The sequence below is a fragment of the Nomascus leucogenys genome, chromosome 2, assembly GCF_006542625.1.
Source record: "Nomascus leucogenys isolate Asia chromosome 2, Asia_NLE_v1, whole genome shotgun sequence".
Classification (NCBI taxonomy): Eukaryota; Metazoa; Chordata; class Mammalia; order Primates; family Hylobatidae; genus Nomascus; species Nomascus leucogenys.
In genome coordinates, this window is record NC_044382.1 from 6,523,420 (window position 1) to 6,543,035 (window position 19,616).

The 19,616-nt window shown below is 48.2% G+C and overlaps 1 protein-coding gene across 1 annotated transcript in view; it reads left to right on the forward strand.

The window, feature by feature from the left end:
* The window catches only part of STK10 (serine/threonine kinase 10), a 144,111-nt gene that overhangs the window by 49,259 nt on the left and 75,236 nt on the right, over positions 1–19,616 (forward strand). The window contains exons 3-4 of the mRNA XM_030825107.1: positions 10,263–10,311; positions 16,575–16,724. Of these exons, the coding sequence (XP_030680967.1) occupies positions 10,263–10,311; positions 16,575–16,724 (199 nt within the window). The remainder of the gene's footprint in view (positions 1–10,262; positions 10,312–16,574; positions 16,725–19,616) is intronic.

The window sequence follows — 19,616 nt, forward strand, 5'->3', positions numbered from 1 at the left end:
GCATTTTTAATATATGGCCTTTAATATATGGCTTTTTTTTTTTTTTGAGACAGAGTCTGGCTCTGTCGCCTAGGCTGGAGTGCAGTGGCACGCGATCTCGGTTCACTGCAAGCTCCGCCTCTGGGTTCATGCCATTCTCCTGCCTCAGCCTCCCAAGCAGCTGGGACTACAGGCGCCCGCCACCACGCCCGGCTAATTTTTTATTTTTTTCTGTATTTTTATTAGAGATGGGGTTTCACCATGTTAGCCAGGATGGTCTCGATCTCCTGACCTTGTGATCCGCCCACCTCGGCCTCCCAAAGTGCTGAGATTACAGGCGTGAGCCACTGCGCCTGGCCCAATATATGGCCTTTTAATATATGACCTTTATATATGTTGAGATTATTTTCTTCTATTTTGTTTGTTGAATATTTCTCATGAAGTGGTGTTTAACTGTGCCAAATGCTTTTTCTGCTTTAATTGAGATGATCATGTGGTTTTTTTTATCTCCTTTCATCGTGTTAATGTGGTATATTACATTGATAGATTTTTGTATGTTGAACCATCCTTACATTCCAGGAATAAATCCCACTTGGTCATGGTGTAATCTGTCTTCTAATATTTGAATATGATTTGCAAGTATTTTGTTGAGTATCTTTGCATCAGTATGTCAGAGGCATTCAAACCAGAGTGACTTAATCTTGAATAGGGGCTGGGTAAAATGAGGCTGAGACCTGCTGGGCCACATTCTCAGGAGGTTAGGTATTCTTAGCCCTGAGACGTTTATAGTTAAGGGAATAGAAAGAGACCCAGGATATAACAGACCCAGGAAGTGTCCTGATGTCCTGATATTTTAAGAACAAAAACATTCTTAGTTTTAAAATAAGTCTCACTTTAAAGATAATAATATATGAGGCCGGGTGCGGTGGCTCACACTTGTAATCCCAGCATTTTGGGAGGCCGAGGCAGGCAGATCACGAGGTCAGGAGATCGAGACCACGGTGAAACCCCGTCTCTACTAAAAAAAAGAAAATACAAAAAATTAGCCGGGCGTGGTGGCGGGCGCCTGTAGTCCCAGCTACTTGGAGAGGCTGAGGCAGGAGAATGGCGTGAACCCGGGAGGCGGAGCTTGCAGTGAGCCGAGAGTGTGCCACTGCACTCCAGCCTGGGCGACAGAGCGAGACTCCATCTCAAAAACAAATAAAATAAAATAAAATAAATAAATAAAGATAATAATATATGAACAGTGAGAACACATGGACATTGGGAGGGGAACATCACACACCTGGGCCTGTTGGGGGCTAGGGGAGGGATAGCATTAGGAGAAATATCTAATGTAGGTGATGGGTTGATGGGTGCAGCAAACCATCATGGCACGTGTATACCTACGTAACAAACCTATATGTTCTGCATGTGTATCCCAGAACTTTCGTAACAAAAAAAAGATAATAATAAAGGCTTTTGTGAAAGACAGTAGTTACACAAAGATTAGCAATCCTTTATCACAAACCCTTGCAGTAGAGCACATCTCCTCCATGTTTTTGTTATCTTATATATAAGCAAGCATTGTGCCTAGGTGGGCACATTCCTCCTGTTATTTTTTGGGATGCCATGCTCTGCATATGGAATAGCTATTCTTTCACTTCTTTACTTTATTTATTTATTTATTTTTGAGACAGAGTCTCACTCTGTCATCCAGGCTGGAGTGCAGTGGCGTGATCTCGGCTCACTGCAAGCTCCGCCTCCTAGGTTCACACCATTCTCCTGCCTCAGCCTCCCGAGTAGCTGGGACTACAGGTGCCTGCCACCACGCCCAGATAAGTTTTTGTATTTTTAATAGAGATGGGGTTTCACCATGTTGGCCAGGCTGGTCTCGAACTCCTGACCTCATGTGATCCACTGCCTCAGCCTTCCAAAGTGCTGGGATGACAGGCATGAGCCACCGCGCCCAGCCTGTTTGGAGGTTTTAAATTACTGTTGAGTCTCCTTAGAAGTTACATCTCTTCAGGTCTTCTATTTCTTCATGATTCAGGCTTGCCAGGTTGTGTTTCTAGGAATTTTTCTATTTCATCTAGTTTATCCAATTTGTTGTCATACAGTTGTTCATACTACTCTCTGATAGTCCTTTCTGTCAAATCAGTAGTAATGTGTCCCCTCTTTCATTTCTGATTGTAGTAATTTGAGGGTTTTTTTTTTCTTTCTTTTTCTTTTTCTTTCTTTTGTTTATTTATTTATTTATTTGAGACAGAGTCTCACTCTGTTGCCTAGGCTGGAGTGCAGTGGTGTGATCTCGGCTCACTGCAACCTCCGCCTCCTGGGTTCAAGTGATTCTCATACCTCAACCACCCAAGAAGCTGGGATTACAGGCGTGCACCATCAAGCCTGGCTAATTTTTGTATTTTTGGTAGAGACAGGGTTTCTTTATGTTGGCCAGGCTGGTCTTGAATGCCTGACCTCAGGTGATCCACCTGCCTCGGCCTCCCAAAGCGCTGGGATTATAGGCGTGAGCCACCATGCCTGGCCATAATTTCAGTTTTTATCTTAGTCTGTTTAGCTAATGAACATATTTTAAAAATTCTTTTGGATCTATATGTAAGAGGGAATTGCCATTTGGATCAATGGTAATGCTATGTTTAACATATTGAGGAACTGCTGGACTCTTTCCCAAAGTGCCTGGACTGCACATTTTATATTACCACCATCAGTGTATGAAGGTTCTGATTTCTCCATATTCCTGCCAACACTTACTGTTGTTTATCTTTTGTTTTTTGAGATGGAGTCTCACTCTGTCTCCCAGGCTGGAGTGCAGTGACGTGATCTTGGCTCACTGCAACCTCTGCCTCCCAGGTTCAAATGATTCTTTTGTCTCAGCCTCCCAAGTAACTGGGACTACAGGTGTGCGCCACCACACCTGGCTAATTTTTGTATTTTTATTAGAGACAGGGTTTCACTGTGTTGGCCAGGCTGTCCCGAACTCCTGACCTCAGGTGATCCACCCACCTCCGCCTCCCAAAGTTTCTATGTGAATACTCAAGGCTTCTCAAACCATCTCTTGGTAAAGGCTGATGAGGATGATCATACATCCTACCAAAGCCCCTCGCTCTTTGGTTTGAGGCAAGAGAAAAAGGAACACTGGTGATGAAATTTAGGATAACAAGGACCATAAAAGAGGCAGTACTTCTGTCAGTTTGCCCCCAAGTTTCTCTACCAATGTCTCAGAGTGCCTTTTGTTAAGGGGAGGAGAGATGTGGTCCTAGGGTCCAGGCCTCCTGCTCTTATAAATTCCCATTGAGCAGTAGTTCTCAAAAGTGTGGCCAGGGGTCCAGCAACAGCAGCAGCCTCTGAGCACTTGTTGGAAACCAGATTCTTGGACCTTACTTCAGACCCACTGAATCAGAAGCTCTGCAGTGGGACCCAGTGATCTGTTTTTTTTGTGTGTTTTTTTGAGATGGAGTCTTGCTCTGTCGCCCAGGCTGGAGTGCAGTGGCGCCATCTCGGCTCACTGCAAGCTCCGTCTCCCAGGTTCACGCCATTGTCCTGCCTCAGCCTCCCGAGTAGCTGGGACTACAGGCGCCTGCCACCACGCCCGGCTAATTTTTTGTATTTTTTTAGTAGAGACAGGGGTTTCACCATATCGGCCAGGCTGGTCTCGAACTCCTGACCTCGTGATCCGCCCGCCTCGGCCTCCCAAAGTGCTAGGATTACAGGCGTGAGCCACCGCGCCCGGCCCAGTGATCTGTTTTAACAAGCACTCTGCTGAACGTTCAAGTTGGAGAGCCATTGGTGTAGCATTTTCAGCTGGTACAACCTGGAGTCTGCCACATGGAGAATGTGATTACTCATCATCTCCTGCCAAGTGTGGGATCAGGTACTTTTGGTAACAAGTGACAGCAAACCTTAAACTAACCTACTAAACAGCTGCAGAAATTAATTCGTTTGCATATTCTGCCTAAAAAGTCAGTAGGGAGCAGGCTTGTTCTCCATTTTCCTGTGATTCTCTCTGTCTTCCTCTGTGTATTAGCTTTGTCTTCACACCCACTTCTCTCGTGGTTGCAATGTGGTTTCCTGCAACCATCAGAGCCGTGTGCTTCCTAATTAGCTCCAGAGTGAGACGACATGGCATTCCACACCATCAAGCACAACTCACCAGCTTAGCTCTGATGACACCAGCCCTGAGTCAGGCCAAGAGGCAGAAAATTTTCCTGACTGGCTTAGCACCCTGCTTCTACCCCTCCCTTGCAGGGGATGGGTAAGTCCTACCCAGTTCTCATGGCTGTTTCACGAAGGGGAAGGAAGAAATGCTGCATGTGGAGGGGGAGGTAGCCATGGTGCCCAGGACACCTGGACTTATGAAATGGCCTCTTCGCTGTTTGTCCCAAACCCACTGTTTTTTCCTTCTTTAATAATGCATCTAGAGGGATCTTTCCAAAGCAAAAGCCTGTCTACAACACCCCTTGCTTAAACCCTTTGGTGTATCTCCCCAGACACACACACACACACACACACACACACACACACACACACACACACACACAGCTCTCCAGATTATGTTCATACTTTGAGATGTTCAAGTTCTAGTTCCAATTGACCTCCAGCCTGCTGGATTCCCATCCTTTGGAACCCCATGGAATGCGCCACCATTACCCACTTCCACGCTTTTCCATGCTGCCCCACCTCTGCTTCTGTGTTCTGCCAGGAATGCCTTTACCCTTCCCCATGTGGTAAATTCACCCTTCAGAACTCAGCCTGGATATCTGCTTCCTCTGGGATAGCTCTAAGGCAGGTTAATGAGTGTGTCCACAGGCTTCTGGGTTACACAGTCACCATGGGCCTGCACCTCTCATCTCTACATCTTCCTCAGCTGGTGATCTTGGGGCAGGGACCTGTTTGATTCTCCCTGGGTCCTCAGTCCCCAGGCTTGCCACGCATTAGGAGCTCAGATAGTGTTTGTTGATCACTAGTGTTTGTGGCCCCTACTGTTACCTAGCAAAGTAGGGCCCCTGGTAGACACTCAGTTGATAATTATCAATGCGTTAAACTGACCACAAACCTCAGTTCTTCAGGTCCTGGGAAGACACTGAGCCACCTGCAAATATAGGCTGCTTATGCCCTTGACAGGTTCAAGAAATCCGTCCTTGGCACTGGAGCGGTTTCACTTTGGACTTGATGAGGGCTTAGAGGCCTTTAGCTTTCGATCCTGAGGAGCCTCCCTTTATCCAGGAAGCAGGGGACTAGACCACTGGGACCTTCATCATGGGTGGGCACGGATTCCCCATCCCAATCAGAAGAATAGATGTATCTGTAGCAGTAGGTTATTCTAGGTCAGTTCTTTCCATTAAAAAAAACCAAACAAACTAAAGCCCCTAGGTTGAATTAAAAAAATAACAAAAAATTAAAAATTTAAAAATCATGTTTATTTCTAATATACAATTTCATAATACGTATTTATTGAATATAATACATAAAAATACAAACTACCTGTAATCCTTCTATGGGTTTTGTGCTTCCAGTCTTTTTTCTAAGCATGCATATTTAGTAATTTCCTAAAGCATTGAGATTATTATTTTATTCATATTTATTACCATTGTCTTAGTGCATTTTATGCTGCTATAACAGAATACCTGAGACTGGGTAATTTGTAAACAATAGAGATGTATCTAGCTCATGGCTCTGGAGGCTGGGAAGTCCAAGGTTGAGGGCCCTGCATCTGGCGAGGGCCTTCTTGCCATCGTGGAAGGTGGAAAGAGCAAGAGGGCCTGCAGGAGAGAGCCAGCAACTGAACTCACAGCCTCTAGCCCTTTTATAATCAGCACTAATTCATTCATGAGGGTGGAGCCCTCATGGTCTAAACACCTCCCATTACTGTTGGCCCCACCTCCCAACACTGTTATTGGGGATTAAGTTTCCAACACATGCCTTTTGGGAGATACATTCAACTATTATTTTATCTGTTACTATTGAGACTATTGTTTTATTAATTAAACCCCATGTATTTCTGCAAAAAACCCTGACAAGTTTATAATACCAGTGCCCTGTAGCCCTCCTGCCACTGATAAGCTGAAGGTAAAAATGTTAAGACCCAGATACTAAAAAAAGCAAGTAAGGCCTGGGAGTCAAGCCAAAGCTGAGGAACTTAACCCAGAGCTTCCCAGCAGCCAAGGCAAAAAAATAAATAAATAAATAAAAGGGAAGCTCAAGGGGTTGTGGAGCTCTTGAACTGCAGAAGAGGGAGCAAGCAGGTTGTCAGAGTGCATGAGCTTTCCTAGTGCTGACCTCTGGAGAGGGCACAGGGACATTGTGTAAGAGTGTTGTGTAAGGGACAGTTTCACTGAAAGATGCAGGAACTGCCTGGGTTTGGTCACTTCTCATACTGACTCTTAAGAATAGCTGATGACAGGCCGGGCGTGGTGGCTCATGCCTGTAATCCCAGCACTTTGGGAGGCTGAGGCGGGCAGATTGCAAGGTCAGGAGATCGAGACCACCCTGGCTAACACGGTGAAACCCTGCCTCTACCAAAAAATACAAAAAATTAGCTGGGCATGGTGGGGGGCGCCTGTAGTCCCAGCTACTCGGGAGGCTGAGGCAGGAGAATGGTGTGAACCCGGCAGGTGGAGCTTGCAGTGAGCCAAGATCGTGCCACTGCACTCCAGCCTGGGCGACAGAGTGAGACTCCGTCAGAAAAAAAAAAGAACAGCTGATGGCATGTCCATAAATTTTAGTTCTCAAAAATAAATAAATAAATACATGAAGAAATTGTAGTTCTGGGAAGGCATTTCTTTGTTTTATTTTGTTTTCCCTAGGAATCAGACTGAGAGGAAGGTGTATTTTTGTAGGAATCCTGAGTGACGTGATCTAAGCATGAAACTTACTGGTGATTTCATTTGGTAGAGATTTAACAAACACATATTAACTGTGTGGCTTTCATGCTGTTCTTTCATGTAAGGAATCTCATTTAACTTTCTCAATGAAGTTGGAGGTAAGATATTATTAGGCCATTTTACAGATGGGGAAATGGAGGCTCAGGGAGATTGACTTATCCAGGGTCACATAGTCAATTAAGTGGCACACCAGGTCTCGACCCCAAGTTTACAAACTTTTCTTTTGTGTTGGCACCTTGTTGGAGAAGGGGGAAGTGTCTGACCTTGTTACATATCCACGGTGTGTTAGGACTGGGTTTTTTTTTTGTTTTTTTTTTTGAGACAGAGTCTCGCTCTGTCACCCAGACTGGAATGCAGCGGTGCGATCCCGGCTCACTGCAGCCACTGCCTCCTGGGTTCAAGTGATTCTCCTGCCTCAGCCTCCCGAGTAGCTGGGATTACAGGCGCCCGCCACCACGCATGGCTACTTTTTGTATTTTTAGTAGAGACGGGGTTTTGCCATTTTGGCCAGGCTGGTCTCGAACTCCTGACCTCAGGTGATCTGCCTGCCTCAGCTTCCCAATATGCTGGGATTATAGGAGTGAGCCACTGCCCCCAGCCTAGGACTAGGTCTTTATAAGTACCACCTCATCTGTTCCTTATAGTAAATCCTAGAGCCACGTAATACTAGCCCATTTTACAGAGAGGATTGGTGGTTGTCTAAGGCCATACAGATAGTAGGTGTTAGGGAGGCTAACCAGGGGTTCCCAACCAGGGTTTGGTGATCAGAACTTCAAGATGTGCAAGGATTCAGTAGAATGGCACAGGAACATTTCTGGGTGAGAGGGGAGAGGATGGCTTTCACGGAGCCTCAAAAAACCCAAACAAAAATAAATGAGAAAAACAGATCCAGGAACTCAAGGAAAGAATCATAGTGACAGCTCACATAACTGAGTCCCAACCTGGGGCCCGGCACGTGTCAAGGCCTGGATGAGCTTATCATTTCCATGAGTGTTAGGGTGTATCATCCCCATCTCACAGGTCGCCCAGCTAGTAAGTGGCCTTGCATGGTCACTGAGTTTTGCTTCTTTTCCATCATCACCTCTTGTGGCTTGGTTTTTTTCTAGCAGTTAGTAGAATTTTTCTTCCTCTTTTGTGGAGCTGAGAATTACTACAAGGCAGAATGATATGCTGTGCTTCAAAAGGTCATTGCCTGTTTCCAAGTCACCTCTGTCTGTTCCCTTGCCGCTGGGAACAAGCTGGTTGGGTGATGGTTGGGTAAGAGTGAACAAATGAATGGACGAATGAATGATGAACAAGTGGATGGAGGAAGTACCTCTTCCTTGGCGTTTGGGATTGGCATGCATGGATCCATTTCTGATGACTTTTATTCAAGGGTGACAGGTCACTGTAGTGTTAGAGAGAAGTCTTGGGGAAGCTGAGGTCAGGCCCATTGTTGATGACCAGGCAGGACCAGAGTGACCCAGAACGCCTCCTTCCTCCTCAGCAGGCAGTGGTGTGGAAGTGGGCCGTGCCGCCTTTGACAGCTGTCTGCCATGGCACACAGCCCTCCACAGCATGTGGCAAGCCTGGCAGGGCCTGGAATGGTTGCTACCCCTGGAACCTAGTATCTCTAGTATCCCTGGCCCACGTTAAAGTCCCCTGTTTTATCTGCTGTGGTTTTGTGCATCCCAGCCCGGCTTATACCCCTAGTGTAGCCCAGTGGTGGGGTCCCAGTTCAGAGCAACAGCATCAGCAGCCCCATTTTACAGCTGAGGATGCAGTCTCAGAGGATTGAAGTGACCTGTCCAAGGCCACACTAGTGAGCGGTGGACCTGGGCCATGGGCCCAGCCGTGACTGGCTCCAAAGCCACGCATCACCACATCCTCATAGGACTCACGTATGACCTCAGGGTCATATTTACATTGCCAGGAGGCCCCTGGAAGGTCAGCCACAAACTGGAGGCCTCATCAGATTCCTAAGGCTGCCCCACCCTCCTCTGGCTGGAGAGCTGTCTCTGGTCCAGCTGGACCATGGCTGAGGGTTTCTTTCCTGTTTAGAGACAGCGTGGGTCTTCTTGGCTGCCCCACTCTCCAGGGCCTCTGCTGAGCTGGGTTGAAGGAACTTCACAACAAGCAGGGGCCAGGAGCTGGAAGCTAAGAGGTGATTCTGCCTGTCCTGAAGTTTGTGATGCCATCCCTCTTCCTCAACCACCTGTAGCCCTACTTTAAGAAAAAAGAGATCAGGCAGGGTGGCTCACACCTGTAATCCCAGCACTTTGGGAGGCCAGGGCAGGTGGATCACCTGAGGTCAGATGTTCGAGACCAGCCTGGCCAACATGGTGAAACCCCATCTCTACTAAAAACACAAACATTAGCCAGGTGTGGTGGCAGGTGCCTTTAATCCCAGCTACTCAGGAGGCTGAGGCAGGAGAATCACTTGAACCCCAGAGGTGGAGCCAAGATTGCGCCATTGCACTCTAGCCTGGGCGACAAGAGCAAGACTCTGTCTAAAAAAAAAAAAAGAAAAGAAAGAAAAAAGAAAAGAAAAAGCATCTATGCAAAGAGCCCAGAGTGGGCCAGAAAGAGTGAGAATGGGAGTGAACCAGGGCTCGAAGAGCTTTTTTTTTTTTTTGAGATGGAGTCTCCCTCTATTGCCCAGGCTGGAGTGCAGCGGGCGGATCACAAGGTCAGGAAGAGCCTTTCTACTGTAATCGTCCTTTCTGCCCCTCCACTAGGCTGGGAGCCCCTTGAGGGCCTAGATCTGGTTGTTCTCCCGGGGCCTGCAGCCTGACAGTGTGAAGTAGGTGTATGACGAATGAATGAATGACCTGAGGGTTTGGAGCTCTGCTTCAGTCCAGGAACAATCTCTGTGGCCTTGGTCAGTTACATGCCCTTTTTTGGCTCAGTTTCTCCATCTGAACTGATCTTCGAGGCCCTGATGTTCTGAGCCAGCAAGGTCCAGGGCTCTGGAAGATGGAGGGAGCCTGAGACAGGTGCTGGGATTCTGAAAGGACTTGGCCAGCTTGGCCGGGGGGAAGGGGTCCTGAGGTTCTTGGCTGTGGAGCATAGGAAACAGGGCAGCTGGCAGGTGGGCACCAGGCGCATAGGCGGGAGCGAGGAGGGAGGGTGTGGGCTTGTCTGAAGAGGCTGTTTGCTGAAGCTTCAGGTCTTCATAGCAACTTAGTTTTCCTTCTTCAGAAAATGAAGCACCCAAGCGGCTCCTCTGGGTGTCAGAGCCTCCAGTGAGGTTTGAGGCCCACTGGGGGAGGGGGACGGGCTCCCAAGGCAGAAGGAGGAAGGGCTGGGGAGCAGGGGCACCCAGGCATTGGGCACAGGTGGACCCTGCCCAATGGGCCTGTGGGGTTCCTGTCTCGACGGCTGGGCAGCCCCACTCATTGTCACTTTGCCCTGTGTTTTCTGCAGATCATGATTGAGTTCTGTCCAGGGGGAGCCGTGGACGCCATCATGCTGGGTGAGTCTTACTTGATTCAGTGCATTGCCGGGACCAGACGACTCGTTTGGAGTCCTAAGCCTGACTGCTGGACGGCTCTGTCTAGGACTGGGACCTCCACTCTCCCATTCCATCAGTTCCCATGGCCTCTTTGAGCACCTCTCTGCTTTGTCTGCTTTTGGGAGCAGGGTTTAGGTTCTTTCTTTCTTTCTTTCTTTTTTTGAGACAGAGCCTTGCTCTGTTGCCCAGGCTGGAATGCAGTGGTGTGATCTCAGCTCACTCACTGCAGCCTCCGCCTCCCAGGTTCAGACGACTCTCCTGCCTCAGACTCCCGAGTAGCCTGGGATTACAGGTCCGTGCCACCATGCACGGCTTGTTTTTGTATTTTTAGTAGAGACGGGGGGGTCGGGTTCTTGAAGAGAATGCAGGGCATTCGCTGGAAGACCATCTCTCCCTGTTCCAGAAGCCGTGTGTCCTTGAACTGGCCACTCTCCCTCTCGAGGCCTCTTGATCTAAGATGGGTGTGATGCCTTCTTTGCAGGACCCCACACACTCTCAGGAGGTGGAACCGAGGTACCCGAGGAAGGTCTTTGAAAAATGGGGATACCCACACATTCAGTAAATGCTCCGTGGGGACAGTGTCAGTTCTCAATGTCCTGGGCAGGCTTGAGCAGTGATGATGACGATGACCACAGTGAAATGTTAGCAGTGGCCATTCCTTTGTGAATAGTCACTATATGCCAGAGAGTGTGGTAGCCACGTTCCCATATGTGGTCCTCCTCTAATCCTCAGGTATAAAATCAGGAAGAGTATTTTATTTATTTATTTATTTATTTTTTTTTTTGAGATGGGGTCTCACTCTGTTGCCCAGGCTGGAGTGCAGTGGCGCAATCTCAGCTTACTGTAACCTCTACCTCCCGGGTTCAGGTGATTCTTCTGCCCCAGCCTCCCGAGTAGCTGGGACTACAGGTGCCCACCACCATGCCTGGCTAATTTTTGTATGTTAGTAGTGATGGGGTTTCACCATGTTGGCCAGGCTGGTCTCGAACTCCTGACCTCGGGTGATCCACCCACCTCGGCCTCCCAAAGTGCTGGGATTACAGGCAAGTATCACTTTTATTTTTGATTGAGCTGACACTTGAAAGGTTAAGGGACTCACCCAGATCACACAGGAGAGCTGTGAACCCAGGTCTGGGTGACCCACTCCTAACCATGGACCATGGCCCATCCTGCAGCATCCCTGGCTCATGCCACCCTGCAGGGCAGTGAGTGCAGAGAGGCTGAGGAGAGGCCTGGAAGGTTGAGTGATATGTCCAGGATTCTGGGATGGCCCAGAAGAGGAGACGCACTTAGGATAACGTCACACCATTCAAGGTATTTTCCCTGAGTTTACCTCAGGAGGGAGCCAATCGTAGTCCTGACATAGTCTTGAATGCCATAAACCTGAATGTGAAATTCCAAAAGAGCAAAATGCCTGAAGTCTCAAATCCTGTCAAGTACAATCCTGAAAGATCAAAATCCCAAAAATATAATTCTAAAATTTTTTTTTAATTCTTGATATTTATTTATATTTTAAAGGGGAATTTGAGAAATACAAAAACATGAAGGCGCTTCATAGGCCACTTTACACAATCAAATAGGCAGTAATAACATACATATTTTGCAAGCATAAACAGCTATACCAAGGATGTTTGCATAGGTGTAACAATTATGAGCAGATTGGCTGGGCACGGTGGCTCACGCCTGTAGTCTCAGCACTTTGGGAGGCCGAGGTGGGCGGATCACCTGAGGCCACGAGTTTGAAACCAGCCTGGCCAACATGGCAAAACCCCATCTCTACTAAATATACGAAAATTAGCTGGGCGTGATGGCAGGCGCCTGTAATCCCAGCTACTTGGGAGGCTGAGGCAGGACAATCACTTGAACTCAGGAGGTAGAGGTTGCAGTGGGCCAAGATGATGCCACTGCACTCCAGCCTGGGAGACAGAGTGAGACTCCATCTCAAAAAAAAAAAGAAAAAAAATTACGAGCAGATGACTTGTACCCATAAAGAAATAGGTCAAAAAGGGAGATGTATAATTGCATATCACCAGGATTGATGATTGTGTACACACAGCTTTATAGCTGTTGTCTGAAATACTGTAATGGACAACCAAAGCCTGTTGACGAGATTGATCAAAACCCTCAGTGGCTCACTAGGGCATATGCAGATGCCGAAAGAGCCAGGATCTGGAGAAAGTTTATCTTTCACAAATGCGGATGTACCAAAAGGACATCCCTATATTTATTGAGGAACTTTCAACATTTTTACATACATGCACAATGCTTACACACCAGCAATGCTGAGATAATACACTTTCAGGGAGTCAAATTTGCAACAAACGCATAAAAGGAATTAGAACTCTCTCAAAGTCTCTACACCATTTATACCTCCAGTATTGAAAATGATGTGAAGATGAAATACATAGCATAGTGAATTGCAAAAAGTAGTGCTGACTATTTAAAATAGTGGGGAAAAATATATATATTTATATATACTAAAGACCATTTAGTTTTTTCAAATTTAACATATGACCAAGTATATTACAGGGAGAGATTATGGGCAGTTGCACAGAGACCGTTCATAAGAGTTGGCCTCACAGGATACAACTATCCTGTGATTGAGATTTTTAGGATTTTAGACTTTAGGGATTTTGATCTTTGGGGATTTCAACATTTGGGATTTATGGTATTTGAGATGGTGTCTTTTAGGATTATGATCCAAACCCATCTCAGGAATGTGTGAAATTTACAGTAGTCCATCCCCATCCCGGGCTGTAGAAATGTAGGACCCACAAGCCTTCATTACAGAGCCACTTACTGCCCCACCAAGTTCCCAGGTAGATGACAGTAGCGGGGAGGATACATGGCACATGTTATATGGCTCTTGGGTGTGCCTTCTGTCAGCAGGCACTGCCTTTGAAGATTATCATTTGGGGGGATAGAATCTAACAGTATAAAAGTGATAGTCTGGTATGAATTGAGACTTCGGGTTATAAGGAGCCAAAAATACTCAAACTTTTTTAGGTGGGGGAAAGGTGGGGATTGTGGGAGGTGGAATTTATTTGCACAAATAACTGAAGACTTCAAGGATGGCTAGCTTCAGGCACAGCTTGTTCCAGGAGTTTTTAAAGAGTTATAATAAGAGATGGAGGGCAGTGGCTCACGCCTGTAATCCCAGCACTTTGGGAGGCCGAGGCAGGTGGATCACTTTGAGCTCAGGAGTTTGAGACCAGCCTGGGCAACAGGGCAAAACGCTGTCTCTACAAAAAATACAAAAGTTAGCTGGGCGTTAGTGGTTTGCACCTGTAATCCCAGCTACTTGGGAGGCTGAGGCTGGAGGATTGCTTGAGCCCAGGAAGCAGAGGTTGCATTGAGCTAAGATCATGCCAGTGCACTCCAGCCCAGGTGACAGAGTAAGACCCTGGCTCAAAAAAATAAAATAATAAATAAAGAGTTATGATATGGACTTGATTTCTTTATCTAACTCTTGGCCCCACCGTCCTCTGTGTTAGCCCCATTCTCATGCTGGTTTTCTGCCCTTGACGACAAGATGGTGTGGGAGCTCCAGCCATCACATCTGAATTCCAAGCAGCAGGGTAGACAAGAGGGTAGAATAACCACCCATCCCTACCCCACACTGAAGACTCTTTTAAAGAGACTTCAGAAAAGCTCCACATGGCACCTGGATTTATGTGTCATTGGCTGTAGCATATCACACACAGCTGGAATGGAGGCTGGGGAATGTGGTTTTCTAGCTGGGTAGCCATATGTTCTGATACTAAAAAAAGAAGGGGAAAATGGAAGCCAGCTAGCACCCTCTGTGTCCCCTGGTATGCAGCTTAACTGAATGAGCTTAGCTGGAGGGGAGTATCAGAGATGGAAAAGGCATTGAAGTGTACTGTGTCCTCGACCTCATTCACAGCTGGGGCGTGACCTAGACTACGGCTCAGCCAGCAGGCAAACCCTGCTCTGGCTCCCGTCCCAATTCTCCTCGTGGTCCTGACTGCTCCAGCCCTAGGCAGCTTTCCCCCTGTTGGTGGCAGCAGTTAAAGGAACATTTTGGGAATGATGATGTGCGAAGAAAAGCTGAAATGGGGACAGCTGACAAGTTCAGAGCCAGGTCCTCGTTGCAGCTCTCTGTTTAGGGTTGACTTTCCTGCAGATGCCTGCCCTGCGTAGAGGAGTTTCCGCCCCTCCATCCATCTCCCCTTTGCCCCGCATGGCTGGGAAGCATTACTGGCCTGAGCTTGGGGCCCAGGGGTCCATTCCCTGAGGTCCATTCCAGGTTTCTCTTTTTGGAGGCTTTGGGGCACAGGACTGGCCCTTTTGTGAGTTGGAGAGAATACCCACGTGGTATGTCACTGTGGGGCCATTCTATGTAACACCCAGGGCCTGTTCTGATTGGAATAGATATGGTTGGCCATGCCTTGCTGGCTATTAAACATCTTGGGTCTTGGCCGGGCGCGGTGGCTCAAGCCTGTAATCCCAGCACTTTGGGAGGCCGAGGCGGGTGGATCACAAGGTCAGGAGATCGAGACCATCCTGGCTAACGTGGTGAAACCTCGTCTTTACTAAAAATACAAAAAATTAGCCGAGCATGGTGGTGGGCACCTGTAGTCCTAGCTACTCGGGAGGCTGAGGCAGGAGAATGGCGTGAACCCGGGAGGCGGAGCTTGCAGTGAGCCTGGGCGACAGAGGGAGACTCCGTCTCAAACAAACAAACAAACAAACAAAAAACATCTTGGGTCTCCACCCTCTTATCGTGGAAAGGATGAGAGGCTACGATTAGATGTGGTGTCAAAGGAGACTTTGCAGTGTTGTAGTTTTTTTAATAAGAAGAAGGTATTCATGCATTGCTGTGTAATTGAAAACTATTTCTAAAAATGTGTTGGACTCAAAAGGCTGCATATTGTATGATTCCAATTATATGACACTTTAGAAAAAGGCAAGACTGTAGGCACAGAAAACAAATTAGTGATTACACAGGGACTGGAAACAGGGGAAGAGTTTACTACAAAGGTCACAGGGGAATCTTGGAGGATGATGGATGGATTTTGTATCTAAATTGTGATGGGGGTTCCATGACTGAATATGTTTGTCAAAATTTATAAAACTGTATACCTTAAAAAAAGTGAATTTTTTCTATATGTAAATTATACCTCGATATTCCTGGCTTTAAAAAGTGTATCAGGCCGGGCGTGGTGGGTAACGCCTGTAATCCCAGCACTTACGAAGGCTGCGGCGGGTGGATCACGAGGTCAGGAGTTGAAGACCAGCCTGGCCAAGATGGTGAAAGCCCATCTCTACTAAAAATACAAAAATTAGCTGGGTCCGGTGGCAGGTGCCTGTAATCCCAGCTACTCGGGAGGCTGAGGCAGGAGAATCACTTGAACCCAGGTGGCAGAGATTGCAGTGAGCCAAGATCACGCCACTGCATTGCAGCCTGGGTGACAGAGACTCCATCTCAAAAAAAAAAAAAAGTGTATTAGCTAGGCACAGTGGCCCATGCCTGTAATCCCAACACTTTGGGAAACCAAGGTAGGAGATCACTGCGGCTAGGAGTCCAAGACAACCAGGTTGGACAGTGTAGTGAGACTCTGTCTCCACAAAACAAATCATTTATTTAGAGACAGAGTTTCACTCTTGTTGCCCAGGCTGGGGTGCAATGGCATGATCTCGACTCACCGCAATCTCTGCCTTCCGAGTTCAAGCGATTCTTCTGCCTCAGCCTCCCGAGTAGCTGGGATTACAGGCATGCGCCACCACATTCAGCTAATTTTGTATTTTTAGTAGAGACAGGGTTTCTCCATGTTGGTCAGGCTGGTCTTGAACTCCCGACCTCAGGTGATCCGCCCACCTCTGCCTCCCAAAGTGCTGGGATTACAGGCGTGAGCCACTGTGCCCGGCCAAAAAAATTTTTTTATAAACTAGCTGAGTGTGGTGGCACACACCTGTGGTTCCAGCTACTGGGGAGGCTGAGGTGGGAAGATTGCTTGAGCCCGGGAGGTCGAGGCTGCGGTGGGCCATGATCCACTACACTCCAGCCTGGGCAACAGAGTGGGACCCTGTCTCAAAAAAACAAACAAAACAAAATTAGGCTGGGCGCAGTGGCTCATGCATGTAATCCCAGCGCTTTGGGAGGCCGAGGCAGGTGGATCACCTGAAGTCAGGCGTGGGCCTGACATTTCAGTTACCTGTGGTGAGTGCTTACTGAATTGACAGCTGTTCTCCTCCATTTCCAGAGCTGGACAGAGGCCTCACGGAGCCCCAGATACAGGTCGTTTGCCGCCAGATGCTAGAAGCCCTCAACTTCCTGCACAGCAAGAGGATCATCCACCGAGATCTGAAAGCCGGCAACGTGCTGATGACCCTTGAGGGAGATATCAGGCTGGGTAAGGGGCTCAGGGTGGGAAAGATGGAGCCACAGGGTGTTGGCCTGGCCTCTGCAGGCCAGTGGGAGTGTGAACATCGTGGGGGTGTGGGGTCCTCACGCCTGTGCCCTCTTGGCATGTCAGCAGTTCTCCCCTTCCTACTCTTGATTCTTTCTTTTTTTAAAATTATTTTATTTTATTTTTTATTTTTTTGAGACAGTCTTGCTCTGTCACCCAGCCTGGAGTGCAGTGGTGTGTTCTTGGCTCACTGCAACCTCCACCTCCCAGGTTCAAGTGATTCTTGTGTTTCAGCCTCCCAAGTAGCTGGGATCAGAGGCCCCTGCCGCCATGCCTGGCTATTTTTTGTACTTTTAGTAGAGATGAGGTTTCACCATGTTGGCCAAGCTGGTCTCGAACTCCTGATCTCAAGTGATCTGCCCGCCTTGGCCTCCCAAAATGCTGGGATTACAGGTGTGCACCACTGTGCCTGGCCAGCTTCTTTCTAATCAAGAGAATTCGAGTGAGAGTGATGGATGGAGGGATGACCCAGCTCCATCCTCAGATGGAAAACGGTAGGACATTAAGCACATATATCAAAACCTTCTTTTTTTTTTTTTTTGGACAGAGTCTCACTCTGTTATTCAGGCTGGAATGCAGTAGCGAAATCTCAGCTCACTGCAACCTCCACCTCTTGGGTTCAAGTGATTCTCCTGCCTCAGCCTCCTGAGTTGCTGGGACTACAGGCACCCGCCACCACGCCCGGCTAATTTTTGTATTTTTAGTAGAGACCGGGTTTCACCATGTTGGCCAGGCTGGTCTTGAGCTCCTGACCACAAACCTGACCTGCCTCGGCCTCCCGAAGTGCTGGGATTACAAGTGTGAACCACTATGCCCGGCTCAAAACCTTCTTCTTTAAATGTCTCCTCTTTGTATTTTTAATGTTTTTATTTTTTTAACCAAAATAACACATACGTGTGTCATCTCCTCACGTGTCTCTTTTTGCCATCCACCTGCAGAGACAAGCTCTTTGAGCTCTTCTTATGTATACTTCTGCATCGCCAAATGATACGGCTAAAATGCATTTTTTAAAGTAATGATTTTCGGCCGGGCGTGGTGGCTCACACCTGTAATCCCAGCACTTTGGGAGGCCGAGGTGGGTGGATCAGGAGTTCGAGACCAGCCTGGCCAACATGGCGAAACCCCAGTCTCTACTAAAAATACAAAAATTAGCCAGGCGTGGTGGCACATGTCTGTATTCCCAGCTACTTGGGAGGCTGAGACAGGAGAATTGCTTGAACCCAGGAGGCAGAGGTTGCAGTGAGCCAAGATTGCACCACTGCCCTCTGGCCTCGGCAACAGAGTAAGACTCTGTTTCATGAAAACAAAAAAACAAAAAACACATAGTTGGTGTTCAATAAACAGTCACTTCTAGCATCACCACCACTTTAGCCTATGGTTAGTTACTTCAGCATCCCCGACTCCCAACTCCCACGCCCCGCCCAGTGTGCTGGAGACCTGGCAGGTGGACCAGTCAGGAAGCCAACTGCCCATCTCTCACTCCTGCCTTCACCCAGCCCAGCATTGCTGTTCCCTGCTACCAGCAGGCTGGGGGCCTGGTTCTTTCACTAGAGCTACCATGCACTGAGCCAGCATCTGATATGTGTTAACTCATTCCATTCTCAAAGGCCACTGATAACATCTTGCAGGACGGATTTGGGACCTAGCAAGACTGACTTATCCAAGGTCACATTGCTGATAAGAGGAACAACTGGGGTTCAAACCAAGGCAGCTGGTTCCAGAGCCTACATGCTTAACCACTACCCTCTTGTCGCCTCTCTTAGTGGCAAATGATAAAAACCCACTTCCTAAGAGTTAAGGCAGACAGGAAAGTTTGTACCCCATGGAGCCAAAGTGGAGAAGAAATACAGCTGGGTGAGCCTTAAAGTTAGTTGAAACTTGGAACATAAACGCTGCCAGGACCGTCTCCCTAGCCCTTGGCTTTCTGTGCATGTAGATTAGGCTCCCAGACCAACCCTCTCCACCAAGCTCAGGATACCACTAGTTTCACCTTTCCCAGCATCGTCTCCCGCTGCCTGAACCCGAACTCACCATTGGAGGCTTTGACATCAATTATCCCAGAGGAGGGCTCTGACTGGCCCCACTTGGCCCAAATAGTAATCCTTGAACCAATCAGTGAGGCCCAGGAAGGAGGGGGGGCTCCCACAGGCCCGGCTTGTCTTCAGTCTCTGGCACGGAGGGTGGGGTCACGTGACAACACGGAAGTAGCCCTCGCCCCCGCAATGAGGCAGTGTGGTGGGTGAGGAGATGGTTTTTCAGAGGAAGGGGGGATTTGGACTGGCCAGAAAAAAAAATTGCTGTCCACCTACTCTGCCCAGTCTGTGAGAATCACACAGGCCCAGCAGAGGGGAAGTAAGTGAGGCAGAAGCTTGAGGGATGGGAAGCAAGAACAAAGGGCTGGGTTGGCGGTGAGTGCGGGGAGGGTGTCAGGAAGACAGTGCGGTGTGGTGCGAGGAGGAGAGTCAGTGAAGGCCAAGGTGGGGGGTCAAAGAATCTCTTATCAAATGGGCACGCGTCTCTAGGTTCCTAAAAAACGAAAGAAAATAAACATAACCGGTCGGGTGCGGTGGCTCACGCCTGTAATCCCAGCACTTTGGGAGGCCGAGGCGGGTGGATCACGAGGTCAGGAGATCGAGACCATCCTGGCTAACACGGTGAAATCTCATCTCTACTAAAAATACAAAAAAATTAGCCAGGCGTGGTGGCGGGCGCCTGTAGTCCCAGCTACTCGGGAGGCTGAGGCAGGAGAGTGGCGTGAACCCGGGAGGCGGAGCTTGCCGTGAGCCGAGATCGTGCCACTGCACTCCAGCCTGGGCGACAGAGCGAGACTCCGTC